The sequence below is a fragment of the Pecten maximus genome, chromosome 5 (assembly GCF_902652985.1).
Source record: "Pecten maximus chromosome 5, xPecMax1.1, whole genome shotgun sequence".
Classification (NCBI taxonomy): domain Eukaryota; kingdom Metazoa; phylum Mollusca; class Bivalvia; order Pectinida; family Pectinidae; genus Pecten; species Pecten maximus.
In genome coordinates this window covers 45,695,017-45,713,156 of record NC_047019.1, presented here as the reverse complement: position 1 = coordinate 45,713,156, position 18,140 = coordinate 45,695,017, and the positions used below count along the sequence as shown (strand labels likewise).

General features: G+C 38.8%; 1 protein-coding gene across 1 annotated transcript in view; it reads left to right on the top strand.

Moving 5' to 3' along the window:
* The window catches only part of LOC117328171 (probable helicase senataxin), a 51,549-nt gene that overhangs the window by 18,609 nt on the left and 14,800 nt on the right, over positions 1 to 18,140 (top strand). Inside the window, exons 7-15 of the mRNA XM_033885579.1 lie at positions 385 to 594; positions 720 to 826; positions 1,855 to 2,004; positions 7,892 to 8,044; positions 8,819 to 8,921; positions 11,347 to 11,463; positions 13,270 to 13,400; positions 14,192 to 14,263; positions 14,429 to 14,614. Coding sequence (XP_033741470.1) covers positions 385 to 594; positions 720 to 826; positions 1,855 to 2,004; positions 7,892 to 8,044; positions 8,819 to 8,921; positions 11,347 to 11,463; positions 13,270 to 13,400; positions 14,192 to 14,263; positions 14,429 to 14,614 — 1,229 coding nt within the window. The remainder of the gene's footprint in view (positions 1 to 384; positions 595 to 719; positions 827 to 1,854; positions 2,005 to 7,891; positions 8,045 to 8,818; positions 8,922 to 11,346; positions 11,464 to 13,269; positions 13,401 to 14,191; positions 14,264 to 14,428; positions 14,615 to 18,140) is intronic.

The following is an 18,140-nucleotide window of genomic DNA, read 5'->3' as shown; positions in this document are numbered from 1 at the left end:
CTTTTTTACTGTCAGCGGTGATGCTATACATAAGCAGGGATCAATCTAGGTTTGTTTTCATTATTGGGTAGTTTACCAAAGCTGCTAAAATTCACCTCTAACAGAATGTTCTATCTGAATCTTATCCATATATTATATACATAAATTATACCATTTTTATCATTGAAATTTGCGTATTTCATAAGAAATTACTTTATGATATTTCAGTTTTTGTCTCACCTGCAATGGAGCCTTTAGGTGAGACTATGTCGTTATTTTTAGCTATTTTCCCTGAGTCACCAAACAAGGTACCTCCCCCTCTATCCTAGATTAATTCTTTATACATTTGTACAGTACTAATGCTACATATGCCTCTTACCAATGAAACTAAATGATTACTGACAGGGGTGGTAACAGGACACAAGTTCAGCACTAACCAGTACCTCTGTGACGAGGATCTCATCATCTTTAACTATGTGTCTGAGGAGTGTGACCCAACAAAACCTGGAGCCCCACTCTGCCACATACAGCGGTCCACCTTTGGTTTCCTGGAGAGGGTTACACACCACAAACCTCAGGACGTCCCACGACTGTACAACGACCTGCCACTACTTAGTAAGTACAGTAGGATATAGATAAAGACAAAGGTGTGTATTTACCAAAACCTATACCATAGTCTGCATATTTTTGACATAGTTGAAATTGGTTTGTAATTCATTACATAACTTTGTATTTTACAGGAAAAGATGCACAAGCTTTAGGCAATCAGCAAGTAGCAACTGTAAAGCTGAAACTAAAGATACGAAATCGAAATTTACGGACGGCACCACAACCAGCCACTCTCCAGGTATAATGAGCTACCATAGGAATCAGTTGTCCTCTGAACCAGTTCACAGGAAAAACCAAAGCCTGATAAAGTTAACAATTGATAAAAAACTGCATTTGAATTGATAAATATATTCAATGTTGATGAATGGTATAAAGATGGTGAGAACTTTGTATTAATCATGTGTCCAGGTAGTCAAGTAAAATTCAGTCAGTCTGATTTAACATGCCTCCTAATGAAGCATGTTTTCATGGAATCACAATATCAATAATGTCCATGGTTTTCAGTAGTCATGCATGTGATACACTTTTAGCTCACCTGGTCCAAAGGACCAAGGTAAGCTTATGCCATACCGTGGCATTTGTCGTCCTGTGTCCATCGTCCATCCCTAAACAATTAAATTCTTCTTAATAACCACTGATTGAAATTAAACAAAATGTGACTGGAAGTATCTCTAGGTGGTTGACTTTCAAAATTGTACAAATGGTGGGGCTGACCCCCTGGGAGCCTGAGGGGCGGGGCCAAGAGGGGTCAATTTGGCTATATTGATATTAAAACTGATTTGAACGACTTTTTCTCTGAAACTAAGCAATGGATATTGCTCATATTTGACTGGAAGTATCCCTATGGGTTTGGGATTCACAATTGTATAATGGAAGGATTGACCCCACAGGGGCCTGAGGGGCCAGGCCAAAAGAACGACTTCTTCTTTGAAACTAAGAAATGAATATTACTCATACTTGACTGGTAGCATCCCTATTGGGTGGGGATTCAAAATTGTACACATGGTGGCAAAAAACAAATATACTTATGCCTTATTCTTGCTTAATTTCTCATGAAACCAGGTGAGCGATACAGGCCCTCTGGACCTCTTGCTTTTATGTCTTTCTGATCAAACCTTCAATCTTGTGGTTTTCTCAGTGAAAACTGAGACAATAAAATTGATGTAAGTATTGCAGCTAATAGTACATATTTCATTTAAGATATCAAATAAAGGAAAAAACTGAAAGTATTATAATTATTTTGACAATTATGATATTTGGTTCCAGAGAGTAGTGTCACTCATACCAATCGTGAGACAGTATAATGCCCTTGTGGAGCTGCACAGAAACATCCTGTGGCGACACATACTAGATCCTGGCAGGCAAGATGTGTTTGCTGAGAAACAGCCAGTAACAGACACATTACGTACACAGCTGGTAAGATATGACACAACCTGGTAAGATATGACACAGCCTGGTAAGATATGTCACAGCCTGGTAAGATATGTCACAACCTGGTAAGATATGTCACAGCCTGGTAAGATATGACACAACCTGGTAAGATATGTCACAGCCTGGTAAGATATGACACAACCTGGTAAGATATGACACAACCTCGTAAGATATGACACAGTCTGGTAAGATATGACACAACCTCGTAAGATATGACACAGTCTGGTAAGATATGACACAGCCTGGTAAGATACAACACAACCTGGTAAGATATGATACAGTCTGGTAAGATATGACACAGCCTGGTAAGATATGACACAACCTGGTAAGATATGACACAGTCTGGTAAGATATGTCACAACCTGGTAAGATATGTCACAACCTGGTAAGATATGACACAGCCTGGTAAGATATGATACAGCCTGGTAAGATATGATACACCTGGTAAGATATGATACACCTGGTAAGATATGACACAGTCTGGTAAGATATGACACAGCCTGGTAAGATATGACATAGCCTGGTAAGATATGATACAGCTGGTAAGATATGATACACCTGGTAAGATATGACACAGTCTGGTAAGATATGACACAGCCTGGTAAGATATGACACAGTCTGGTAAGATATGACACAACCTGGTAAGATATGACACACCTGGTAAGATATGACACAGCCTGGTAAGATATGACACAACCTGGTAAGATATGACACAACCTGGTAAGATATGACACAGCCTGGTAAGATATGACACAGCCTGGTAAGATATGACACAGCCTGGTAAGATATGACACAGCCTGGTAAGATATGACATAGCCTGGTAAGATATGACACAGCCTGGTAAGATATGACACAACCTGGTAAGATATGACACAGCCTGGTAAGATATGACACAGCCTGGTAAGATATGACACAGCCTGGTAAGATATGACACAGCTGGTAAGATATGTCACAACCTGGTAAGATATGACACAGCTGGTAAGATATGACACAGTCTGGTAAGATATGGCACAGCCTGGTAAGATATGACACAACCTGGTAAGATATGACACAACCTGGTAAGATATGACACAACCTGGTAAGATATGACACAGCCTGGTAAGATATGACACAACCTGGTAAGATATGACACAACCTGGTAAGATATGACACAGCCTGGTAAGATATGACACAGCCTGGTAAGATATGACACAACCTGGTAAGATATGGCACAGCCTGGTAAGATATGACACAACCTGGTAAGATATGACACAGCCTGGTAAGATATGACACAGCCTGGTAAGATATGGCACAGCCTGGTAAGATATGACACAGCCTGGTAAGATATGACACAGCCTGGTAAGATATGACACACCTGGTAAGATATGACACAACCTGGTAAGATATGACACAGCCTGGTAAGATATGACACAGCTGGTAAGATATGACACAACCTGGTAAGATATGACACAACCTGGTAAGATATGACACAGCCTGGTAAGATATGACACAGCCTGGTAAGATATGACACAGCTGGTAAGATATGACACACTACAGCCTGGTAAGATATGACACAACCTGGTAAGATATGACACAACCTGGTAAGATATGACACAGCCTGGTAAGATATGACACAGCTGGTAAGATATGACACACTACAGCCTGGTAAGATATGACACAGCTGGTAAGATATGGACAACCCTGGTAAGATATGACACAGCCTGGTAAGATATGACACAGCTGGTAAGATATGACACACTACAGCCTGGTAAGATATGACACAGCCTGGTAAGATATGACACAACCTTGTAAGATATGACACAGGCCTGGTCCAACGATATGACACAGCTGGGTAGGATATGTCACAACCTGGTAAGATATGACACAACCTGGTAAGATATGACACAGCTGGTAAGATATGACACAACCTGGTAAGATATGACACAGCCTGGTAAGATATGACACAGCCTGGTAAGATATGACATAGTTTGGTAAGATATGAAACAGCTGGTAAGATATGACACAGCTGGTAAGATATGTCACAACCTGGTAAGATATGACACAACCTGGTAAGATATGACACAGCCTGGTAAGATATGTCACAACCTGGTAAGATATGACACAGCTGGTAAGATATGTCACAACCTGGTAGATATGACACCAACCTGGTAGATATGACACAGTCCTGGTAAGATATGACACAGCCTGTAAGATATGTACACTGTAAGATATGACACAGCCTGGTAAGATATGACACAGCTGGTAAGATATGACACAGCCTGGTAAGATATGACACAACCTGGTAAGATATGACACAGCCTGGTAAGATATGACACAGCCTGGTAAGATATGACACAGCCTGGTAAGATATGATACAGCCTGGTAAGATATGACACAGCCTGGTAAGATATGACACAACCTGGTAAGATATGACACAGCCTGGTAAGATATGACACAGCTGGTAAGATATGTCACAACCTGGTAAGATATGACACAACCTGGTAAGATATGACACAGCTGGTAAGATATGACACAACCTGGTAAGATATGACACAGCCTGGTAAGATATGACACAGCCTGGTAAGATATGACACAGCTGGTAAGATATGACACACTACAGCCTGGTAAGATATGACACAGCCTGGTAAGATATGACACAACCTGGTAAGATATGACACAGCCTGGTAAGATATGACACAGCTGGTAAGATATGTCACAACCTGGTAAGATATGACACAACCTGGTAAGATATGACACAGCTGGTAAGATATGACACAACCTGGTAAGATACGACACAGCCTGGTAAGATATGACACAGTCTGGTAAGATATGACATAACCACGTAAGATATGACACAACCTCGTAAGATATGACACAGCTGGTAAGATATGAAACAGCCTGGGTAGATATGACACAACCTGGTAAGATACAAATGTATGACACAGTCTGGTAAGATATGACACAGCCTGGTAAGATATGACACAGCTGGTAAGATATGACACAACCTGGTAAGATATGACACAGTCCTGGTAAGATAGACACAGCCTGGTAAGATACTGACACAACCTGGTAAGATATGACACAGCCTGGTAAGATCTGACACAGCCTGGTAAGTAGACACAGCCTGGTAGATAATGACACAGCCTTGGTTAAGATAGACCACAGCCTGGTAAGATATGACAACAGGCCTTGGTAAGATACTGACACAGTCTGGTAAGATATGGACACAGGCCTGGTAAGATATGACATAGCCCTGGTAAGATATGACACAGTCCTGGTAAGATCATTGACACTAGCTGGTAAGATATGGCACAGTCTGGTAAGATATGACACAGCCTGGTAAGATATGACACAACCTGGTAAGATATGACACAACCTGGTAAGATATGACACAGTCTGGTAAGATATGACACAGCTGGTAAGATATGACACAGCTGGTAAGATATGACACAACCTGTAAAGATATGACACAGCCTGGTAAGATATGACACAACCTGGTAAGATACGACACAACCTGGTAAGATATGACACAGCCTGGTAAGATATGACACACTACAGCCTGGTAAGATATGACACAGCCTGGTAAGATATGACACAACCTGGTAAGATATGATACAGTCTGGTAAGATACGACACAGCCTGGTAAGATATGACACACCTGGTAAGATATGACATAGTCTGGTAAGATATGACACACCTGGTAAGATATGACACATCTGGTAAGATATGACACAACCTGGTAAGATATGACACAGCCTGGGTAGATATGACACAGCCTGGTAAGATATGATACAGCCTGGTAAGATATGATACAGCCTGGTAAGATATGACACAGCCTGGTAAGATATGATACAGTCTGGTAAGATATGACACAGCCTGGTAAGATATGACACAGCCTGGTAAGATATGACACAGTCTGGTAAGATATGACACAGCCTGGTAAGATATGATACAGCCTGGTAAGATATGATACAGCCTGGTAAGATATGACACAGCCTGGTAAGATATGACACACCTGGTAAGATATGACACAACCTGGTAAGATATGACACAGTCTGGTAAGATATGACACAACCTGGTAAGATATGACACACCTGGTAAGATATGAAACAGCCTGGTAAGATATGACACAACCTGGTAAGATATGACACAACCTGGTAAGATATGACACAGTCTGGTAAGATATGACACAACCTGGTAAGATATGATATACCTAGTAAGATATGACACAGCCTGGTAAGATATGACACAACCTGGTAAGATATGATATACCTAGTAAGATATGACACAGCCTGGTAAGATATGACACAGTCTGGTAAGATATGACACAACCTGGTAAGATATGACACAGCCTGGTAAGATATGATACAGCCTGGTAAGATATGACACAACCTGGTAAGATATGACACAACCTGGTAAGATATGACACAGCCTGGTAAGATATGACACAGCCTGGTAAGATATGGCACAGTCTGGTAAGATATGACACAGCCTGGTAAGATATGACACAGTCTGGTAAGATATGACACAACCTGGTAAGATATGACACAGTCTGGTAAGATATGACACAGCCTGGTAAGATATGTCACAACCTGGTAAGATATGACACAGCTGGTTAGATATGACACAGCCTGGTAAGATATGAAACAGCCTGGTAAGATATGACACAGCCTGGTAAGATATGACACAACCTGGTAAGATATGATACAGTCTGGTAAAATATGATACAGCCTGGTAAGATATGACACAGTCTGGTAATATATGACACAACCTGGTAAGATATGACACAGCCTGGGTAGATATGACACAGCCTGGTACGATATGACACAGCCTGGGTAGATATGACACAGCCTGGTAAGATATGACACAACCTGGTAAGATATGACACACCTGGTAAGATATGACACAGCCTGGTAAGATATGATACAACCTGGTAAGATATGACACACCTGGTAAGATATGACACAGCCTGGTAAGATATGATACAGCCTGGTAAGATATGATACAGTCTGGTAAGATATGATACAGCCTGGTAAGATATGACACAACCTGGTAAGATATGACACAGCCTGGTAAGATATGACACACCTGGTAAGATATGACACAACCTGGTAAGATATGACACAGCCTAGTAAGATATGACACAGCCTGGTAAGATATGACACAGCCTGGTAAGATACGACATAGCCTGGTAAGTATGCTAAAGCTTTAGAATAACTTCTTCCCATTAACCAAGAGGCCTAGAAACCTAATATTGGGCCTATAGCATGCTGGGGTAAAGGACTATAACTACATTACTGTATTGTTCAGATGAATGAGCATTACGTTAACCTTCATTTACGGCCACCAGGCTCAAATATGCTAAAATCTTTAAAGTGTCTCCTGGAGGACCGACACACATAGAAACGATATATGTTTTGCCTGTAGTATGTTGGAGTGAACACATTGACCTCATATTCAAGGTCACAGAAATCAAATCTACCAAAATATGTCAAACTTCAGATGACTGTTGGGCCTCTTGTTATATTATTTATATTGTTCATAATTTCATTTTATTTATTTTTTCTATTACCATGGAAACATAGTCAAAAACACAATTTACTGTTTACTTTCCTTTCTGGGCTGCAACTACAAAACTGGATCACTCAACTCCACAAAACTTTCTGTATATATTGGGTTAGTGCCCTAGTTGTGCCTTTTCAATGCAAGTGAAGCACACATAGTATCTACATCAAGATATATACTCTTACTATAGAATTGATACATATGTATCATATTTGGAGTTTTATACCAACAGCTAGGCGCAGGGGATGATGTCACGTTTTGAGCTCCTTGTTTACAATGAATGACATACGACAGATTTTCTATAGTTGAAATTTTGATTCATGCACAGAGAGGCTACAATCCATCACAGCAGAGGGCTATTTGTACAGCAGCTAAGGTAGCAACTCAACCTGCCAACCTGCCCCGGATCTGTCTGCTACAGGGACCACCAGGGACTGGCAAATCTCACACCATTGTAGGGATCATTGACAAAATTATCAGGGTAAGTCCTTTCTCAGCTTCAAATGCTGGGTTATTTCACACGAGCAGTTTCCAAGGCCAAAGGTCAACCAAACTTATGAATTATATGGACTCCTTCTCCCAGTGGACTGAGGGACAGGGCAAAAGGGGCAAATTGATTGAAAATTCAAAAATCTTCTTTTCCATTAATTAGTCCCAAATAATGTAGAATGAAATATTTTCTCCGTAGACGGAAGGGTCTTCTTCAGATGATTTACCAAAATTTCATGACCCTGGGTCTAACATTTGCCCCTGGGGAGGGGGTAAACTTTATAATAGTTTAGAAATCACATTTTTGAGCATAATTTGTTTAATTGCCATTAGAAATAATACAAAACTTGGTTAGAATTATTGGAATGGAATGGCAGGTTGATGGTATGCACATGTTCCTGACTAACACCCTATATTTCTGAGTAAGTTCTTCTTTGATTCTTCATAGACTTCATATGAAAGTTTTCCTTGATGTCAGATTATTACGGGCAATAAAGGAAAGAAGGGAAAAGTAAAGAAAAGATCAGTCTTACATAGAACCAATAAAGATCATTCAGTGATCGGAGCCAAGATCCCACCGAGATCTGGTTGTATCCTTGGCAGAGCCTTATTGTTTCTGTCTGGAGACAGTGTCATTTAGGATGTGAAGGTTTTGTTGATAATAAACACAAGTACAGAGTAATCTCCTAAGAACTTTTTTACTACATTGGCCTGGTTAGTGATTTATGATATAACACCATGAATTGTTCTACTTTATCTTCCCCAGGACACAAACGGTCAGGGGCGTATTTGTTTGTGCACACCATCTAATGCTGCTGTGGATGAAATTATCCGTAGGTTGATCCAACACAAGATGCGTATGTCAAGAGGTAAATTATGTATATCATTTTTTTTTTGGTTATTGTGTATGAATTCTTTGTAAGAATTTATTGGAATATAAAGTATATTAAATAATAATAGAATGTTGAATAGTATATACAGTTTGTCCTGAAGCATTTTGAGTCCATGTGGCCTAGGCTAATGTCACATTAAGTTCAGAGGTCATTTGTCCAAGAAAGATGGTTGTCCTCCCCATTACGTTTTACTCACTGTCTATCAGTGAAACTTTATATGAAGGAACATAAGTCAGTGTGCCATGTACCTTTTTTGAGTCCTTATGCCTAAGATTGAGATAACTTTAAGGTTAATTCTACCTAAGATTGAGATGTCATTTAGGTTAATTCTGCCTAAGATTGAGATGTCTTTAAGGTTAATTCTACCTAAGATTGAGATGTCATTTAAGGTTAATTCTACCTAAGATTGAGATCTCATTTAGGTTAATTCTACCTAAGATTGAGATGTCATTAAGGTTAATTCTACCTAAGATTGAGATCTCATTTAGGTTAATTCTACCTAAGATTGAGATGTCATTAAGGTTAATTCTACCTAAGATTGAGATCTCATTTAAGTTAATTCTACCTAAGATTGAGATGTCATTAAGGTTAATTCTACCTAAGATTGAGATAACATTTAGGTTAATTCTACCTAAGATTGAGATAACATTTAGGTTAATTCTACCTAAGATTGAGATAACATTTAGGTTAATTCTACCTAAGATTGAGATTACATTTAGGTTAATTCTACCTAAGATTGAGATGTCATTAAGGTTAATTCTACATAAGATTGAGATCTCATTTAGGTTAATTCTACCTAAGATTGAGATCTCATTTAGGTTAATTCTACCTAAGATTGAGATAACATTAAGGTTAATTCTACCTAAGATTGAGATATCATTAAGGTTAATTCTACATAAGATTGAGATCTCATTTAGGTTAATTCTACCTAAGATTGAGATGTCATTTAGGTTAATTCTACCTAAGATTGAGATCTCATTTAGGTTAATTCTACCTAAGATTGAGATGTCTTTAAGGTTAATTCTACCTAAGATTGAGATGTCTTTAAGGTTAATTCTACCTAAGATTGAGATCTCATTTAGGTTAATTCTACCTAAGATTGAGATGTCATTAAGGTTAATTCTACATAAGATTGAGATCTCATTTAGGTTAATTCTACCTAAGATTGCGATCTCATTAAGGTTAATTCTACCTAAGATTGAGATAACATTTAGGTTAATTCTACCTAAGATTGAAATGTCATTAAGGTTAATTCTACCTAAGATTGAGATAACATTTAGGTTAATTCTACCTAAGATTGAGATAACATTTAGGTTAATTCTACCTAAGATTGAGATGTCATTAAGGTTAATTCTACCTAAGATTGAGATAACATTTAGGTTAATTCTACCTAAGATTGAGATAACATTTAGGTTAATTCTACCTAAGATTGAGATAACATTTAGGTTAATTCTACCTAAGATTGAGATAACATTTAGGTTAATTCTACCTAAGATTGAGATGTCTTTAAGGTTAATTCTACCTAAGATTGAGATGTCATTAAGGTTAATTCTACCTAAGATTGAGATAACATTTAGGTTAATTCTACCTAAGATTGAGATAACATTTAGGTTAATTCTACCTAAGATTGAGATAACATTTAGGTTAATTCTACCTAAGATTGAGATAACATTTAGGTTAATTCTACCTAAGATTGAGATGTCTTTAAGGTTAATTCTACATAAGATTGAGATCTCATTTAGGTTAATTCTACCTAAGATTGAGATGTCATTTAGGTTAATTCTACCTAAGATTGAGATAACATTTAGGTTAATTCTACCTAAGATTGAGATGTCTTTAAGGTTAATTCTACATAAGATTGAGATCTCATTTAGGTTAATTCTACCTAAGATTGAGATGTCATTTAGGTTAATTCTACCTAAGATTGAGATCTCATTTAGGTTAATTCTACCTAAGATTGAGATAACATTAAGGTTAATTCTACCTAAGATTGAGATGTCTTTAAGGTTAATTCTACCTAAGATTGAGATGTCTTTAAGGTTAATTCTACCTAAGATTGAGATCTCATTTAGGTTAATTCTGAAATCTTTATCCAGGACATCAATTCTGACTTATTAAATGTCATTTTGATTGTAGGATAAGCAAACCAGTGTGTTGCTTTCCAGGTCTGGTGTGTCATTTAACCTGCATAAACTGTCTGTTTTTTTGGACCCCAATTTGTGAATCCTTGCATCCATTTTATAAGTTTATCTGTTATATTTCTTTTTCACCTGAATCCTAGGGTCTGATTGCTTTCTTGTACATTCCAGTTGTAAAGAGAGATTTCTGGGGGCATAACCCGTCATTTTCTGGGAGCCTAACCCGTCATTTTCATTGACTTTTGGTGAAATATTTGTTACAGATCAGAGCCAGCTGCCCTTTGGTCTCCGTATGGTGAGAATCGGGAAGACATCATCTGTACATAAAGATGTAGCTAAATACACTTTCCATGAAATTGTCCACCGCCACGTTCAGAATGGTACAGTATAGTAGATCACTAAATACCTTAACAACACGGGGACGAGGATTGTAATATTTGTATAGTAGATCCCTAAATACCATACCAACACGGGGACGAGGATTGTAATATCTGTATAGTAGATCACTAAATACCGTACCAACACAGGGACGAGGATTGTAATATCTGTATAGTAGATCACTAAATACCATACCAACACGGGGACGAGGATTGTAATATCTGTATAGTAGATCACTAAATACCATACCAACACGGGGACTAGGATTGTAATATCTGTATAGTAGATCACTAAATACCATACCAACACAGGGACGAGGATTGTAATATCTGTATAGTAGATCACTAAATACCATACCAACACGGGGACAAGGATTGTAATATCTGTATAGTAGATCACTATATACCATACCAACACGGGGACGAGGATTGTAATATCAGTATAGTAGATCACTAAATACCATACCAACACAGGGACTAGGATTGTAATATCTGTATAGTAGATCACTAAATACCATACCAACACGGGGACGAGGATTGTAATATCTGTATAGTAGATCATTAAATACCATACCAACACAGGGACGAGGATTGTAATATCTGTATAGTAAATCACTAAATACCATACCAACACAAGGACGAGGATTGTAATATCTGTATAGTAGATCACTAAATACCATACCAACACAGGGACGAGGATTGTAATATCTGTATAGTAGATCAACACATACCAACACGGGGACGAGGATTGTAATATCTGTATAGTAGATCACTAAATACCATACCAACATAGGGACAAGGATTGTAATATCTGTATAGTAGATCATTAAATACCATACCAACACAGGGACGAGGATTAATAGAATCTATCATGGGCCTGTTCCGTGGACAGGGATATCTCAACCCGAGTGTAAGATTTTGGCCAGTCAGCACGAGGCTTGCCGAGTGCTGGCCAGCCAAACTCTTACATGAGAGTTAAGATATCCTTGTTCGCAGAACAGACCCATTGATAATTTTTCTCACATACTTGCACCAAAAGTAAGTTTTTATGAAAGTTTTTCATCGCGCCATCTTCAATGCTCCATGGAATGTGTGTCAAAATTGATGATGTCATCATTTACGTCTTGGTTACTCAATGTATAATGATGACGTTGCGTTATTGTGAGCAGCGTCATATAGCGCTTGCTAGTTGTCTTTACCCCCCTGTGGAAGATCAATTTATCTTTTCCCTAGCAACCGCCGGATAACCTTGTGAAGTATGTGAGAATGTAATATCTGTAATAACAACTCCTAAACCGAAGGGCCGATTTCAATGAAACTTCACACAAATATAGAGGACCATGTGTAAATGTGCATGGCATTTTCTTTTTCTCAAAATTATGGTTGCTATGGCAACTGGTCACTATGTAAACAGGTTTTCTGATAAGAACCATAACTTTAAGTTTGTCCGGACAACTCCTAAACTGAAGGGCCGATTTCAATGAAACTTCACACAAATATAGAGGACCATGTGTAGATGTGCATCTAACTTTTTTTTTCTCAAAATTATGGTTGCTATGGCAACTGGTTACTATATTACTGGGTTACTTAGCCTCTAATTAACAGTTCCAATTCACCATCGAATCGTGCAGATTGCGGGGGTATTAGTCAGCCATCCTGGCGACAGTTCTAGTTGTAATGGTAGTAAACAGGTTGTAAATGTAGCTGTCATTGTAATACAGATTATCTATGAGTGTGTCACAAGATCCCATTAGGTTCTGTATCACTAGTCTACTCATATATCTAAAGTATTGTGTGTGTATTTTATAGAGGTCAGCCGAAAGCTGGAGAAAAGCATCCCAGAAAGTTCTCGACGTGAGCTTGACAGCCTTACTCAAAAGATATCAGCCTTATCTTCTAAACTGGAACATATTGCACCTGGGGACACCAACAGTGTACATGTGAGTGAACAGGACAGCAGATGGTTGGTAGGAGGTAGGGTGGGGGATGTCCGGAAAAATAGAAGGGGTAGTGGAGGGAGAGAGAATATCAGGGGGGCGGGGGGGGTGTTTGGAAAAATAGAAGGAGTAGGGGAGGGAGAAAGATTATTAGGGAAAGGGGATGTCAGGAAAAATAGGGGTGGGGACAGATTATTAGGGGAGAGGATATAAAGAATGGTGGGATTATCTTCTCCTTCCCAAGGTCAAGATCCCACTATCAAAATGTTTGCCAGATATCCATCTTTGGGTTGCTATCTCTATTTCTTGAAAATTGCTGAACAGATCTTTCTTAAATTTTATTTTCCTTTATCCTTGAGTTTGTTATTGCTCTTTCTTAGAAAGTTTTTCATTGGTTTTACTTAGGTTTTATATGGAGGTTTCTTGTTATCAAATCATTAAGGGTAAAACAGAAAAAACTGAAAAATAGAGAAAATAGCAGTCTTACATAGAACCAATAAAGCTATTTAATAATGGGTGTCAAGATCCCTGTGGGATCTCTTTTACTAGTACATAGGTCTAATGATAATCTCTCTTGGAACAGAATGTCTAACACATTAGCTTGGCAGTATATTATTCCGATCGGAAGTTACCATATGATACATTCAATATTGACATGACTATCAATCAGAGAACAGATCAATCTGACTGATGTAAATCATGCATTATTATACAATATTGGATGCCAAAATCTCTTTGGGATCTTATATTATAAAGCAAACATTTTCAGTATAAATTTGTGGTATTTTCAACAGAAAAGGAGACTGCAAGCAGACCTACAGAAGTTGGAACAGAAGAAGGCAGACTTAAAATACCAGTTCAGCAATGTAAGTGTCATAGAATTTACAATGTAGAGATCGTCAAACACACTACATCTATTATTGTTTATGAATAATTCCAAAATAACCTTGGGGTGTTTTTTTTTTTTTTTTTTTTTTAGCAAATCATTGCAAAATGTAAGTGAAATTTAAGTATGTGTTTCTTTTTTACAGATAAATAGGAATACATCCTTGACTGCTGCAGAGGAATATGAAATAAAGAAGAATGTCCTGTGGCGGGCTCATGTTATCTGTGGTACACTTAACAGCTTTGGCAGTGGCAGTATACAGAGCCTGTTACGCACTCGACACCCAGGCGACCAGTCTTCCTTCTTCTTCAACTGTGTCATCATGGATGAGGTAGTTTTCACTTACTTGTTACATGGTTACCTATAAAAGGGTGGATACAAACAGTATACATGGCTACCTAATGTACAAAGGGTGTATACAAACAGTATACATGGTTACCTACTGTACAAAGGGTGGATACAAACAGTATACATGGTTACCTATAAAAGGGTGGATACAAACAGTATACATGGTTACCTACTGTACAAAGGGTGGATACAAACAGTATACATGGTTACCTACTGTACAAAGGGTGGATACAAACAGTATACATGGTTACCTACTGTACAAAGGGTGGATACAAACAGTATACATGGTTACCTACTGTACAAAGGGTGGATACAAACAGACACATGGTTACCTACTGTACAAAGGGTGGATACAAACAGACACATGGTTACCTACTGTACAAAGGGTGGATACAAACAGTATACATGGTTACCTACCGACAAAGGGTGGATACAAACAGTATACATGGTTACCTACTTACTGTACAAAGGGTGGATACAAAGTGTACATGGTTACATACTGTACTAAGGGTGGATACAAACAGTATACATGGTTACCTACTGTACAAAAGGTGGATACAAACAGTGTACATGGTTACATACTGTACAAAGGGTGGATACAAACAGTATACATGGTTACCTACTGTACAAAGGGTGGATACAAACAGTGTACATGGTTACCTACTGTACAAAGGCTGGATACAAACAGTGTACATGGTTACCTACTGTACAAAGGGTGGATACAAACAGACACATGGTTACCTACTGTACAAAGGGTGGATACAAACAGTATACATGGTTACCTACTGTACAAAGGGTGGATACAAACAGTATACATGGTTACCTACTTACTGTACAAAGGGTGGATACAAACAGACACATGGTTACCTACTGTACAAAGGGTGGATACAAACAGTATACATGGTTACCTACTGTACAAAGGGTGGATACAGTGTACATGGTTACCTACCGTACAAAGGGTGGATACAAACAGTATACATGGTTACCTACTGTACAAAGGCTGGATACAAACAGTATACATGGTTACCTACTTACTGTACAAAGGGTGGATACAAACAGACACATGGTTACCTACTGTACAAAGGGTGGATACAAACAGTATACATGGTTACCTACTGTACAAAGGCTGGATACAAACAGTATACATGGTTACCTACTTACTGTACAAAGGGTGGATACAAACAGACACATGGTTACCTACTGTACAAAGGGTGGATACAAACAGTATACATGGTTACCTACTGTACAAAGGGTGGATACAAACAGTGTACATGGTTACCTACTGTACATTGTACAAAGGGTAGATACAAACAGTGTACATGGTTACCTACTGTACATTGTACAAAGGGTGGATACAAACAGTATACATGGTTACCTACTGTACAAAGGGTGGATACAAACAGACACATGGTTACCTACTGTACAAAGGGTGGATACAAACAGTATACATGGTTACCTACTGTACAAAGGGTGGATACAAACAGTGTACATGGTTACCTACAGTACAAAGGATGGATACAAACTGTATACATGCTTACCTACTGTACAAAGGCTGGATACAAACAGTGTACATGGTTACCTACTGTACAAAGGGTGGATACAAACAGTATATACATGGTTACCTACTGTACAAAGGGTGGATACAAACAGTATACATGGTTACCTACTGTACAAAGGGTGGATACAAACAGTATACATGGTTACCTACTGTACAAAGGGTGGATACAAACAGTGTACATGGTTACCTACTGTACAAAGGGTGGATACTAACAGTATATACATGGTTACCTACTGTACAAAGGGTGGATACAAACAGTGTACATGGTTACCTACTGTACAAAGGGTGGATACAAACAGACACATGGTTACCTACTGTACAAAGGGTGGATACAAACAGTATACATGGTTACCTACTGTACAAAGGGTGGATACAAACAGTATACATGGTTACCTATACAAAGGGTGGATACAAACAGACACATGGTTACCTACTGTACAAAGGGTGGATACAAACAGTATACATGGTTACCTACTGTACAAAGGGTGGATACAAACAGTGTACATGGTTACCTACTGTACAAAGGGTGGATACAAACAGTATACATGGTTACCTACTGTACAAAGGGTGGATACAAACAGTATACATGGTTACCTACTGTACAAAGGGTGGATACAAACAGTATACATGGTTACCTACTGTACAAAGGGTGGATACAAACAGTATACATGGTTACCTACTGTACAAAGGGTGGATACAAACAGTATACATGGTTACCTACTGTACAAAGAGCAAAAACCTAACTTATTTTATGTCATATCCACTCTGTCGTAAATTATGAAAACAATTTAAAATTGTTCACAAGCATGCACCTTTGAACAGAAAATAATGTACTCAATTACAAATTATCATAAGAGAATGACCATGCCTTGTGAGTGATCGTTTGGAGACAGAAACCACGTTTTGAATGTGAAAGAGGGATGCTGGCAAAATACCCATTATGATGCAACTACATTTGTTCTTATATGCATATTCATAGACTGCACCAACAGTAAGTCTATTTTAAGATCATAACATACTAAAGCAAAGTATATCTGTGTGCAGCGAGCAAAATTTCTGAAAAAACAGTATACCAGGCCAGTAGTGAACCTAACTCTACTGTTGTTACACTAGGGTACCAGGCCAGTAGTGTACCTAACTCTACTGTTGTGACACTAGGGTACCAGGCCAGTAGTGTACCTAACTCTACTGTTGTGACACTAGGGTACCAGGTCAGTAGTGTACCTAACTCTACTGTTGTGACACTAGGGTACCAGACCAGTGGTGTACCTAACTCTACTGTTGTGACACTAGGGTACCAGGATAGTAGTGTACCTAACTCTACTGTTGTTACACTAGGGTACCAGGCTAGTAGTGTACCTAACTCTACTGTTGTGACACTAGGGTACCAGGCCAGTAGTGTACCTAACTCTACTGTTGTGACACTAGGGTACCAGGCTAGTAGTGTACCTAACTCTACTGTTGTGACACTAGGGTACCAGGATAGTAGTGTACCTAACTCTACTGTTGTTACACTAGGGTACCAGGCTAGTAGTGTACCTAACTCTACTGTTGTGACACTAGGGTACCAGGCCAGTAGTGTACCTAACTCTACTGTTGTGACACTAGGGTACCAGACCAGTAGTGTACCTAACTCTACTGTTGTGACACTAGGGTACCAGGCCAGTAGTGAACCTAACTCTACTGTTGTTACACTAGGGTACCAGGCCAGTAGTGTACCTAACTCTACTGTTGTGACACTAGGGTACCAGGCCAGTAGTGTACCTAACTCTACTGTTGTGACACTAGGGTACCAGGCCATTAGTGTACCTAACTCTACTGTTGTGACACTAGGGTACCAGGTCAGTAGTGTACCTAACTCTACTGTTGTGACACTAGGGTACCAGACCAGTGGTGTACCTAACTCTACTGTTGTGACACTAGGGTACCAGGATAGTAGTGTACCTAACTC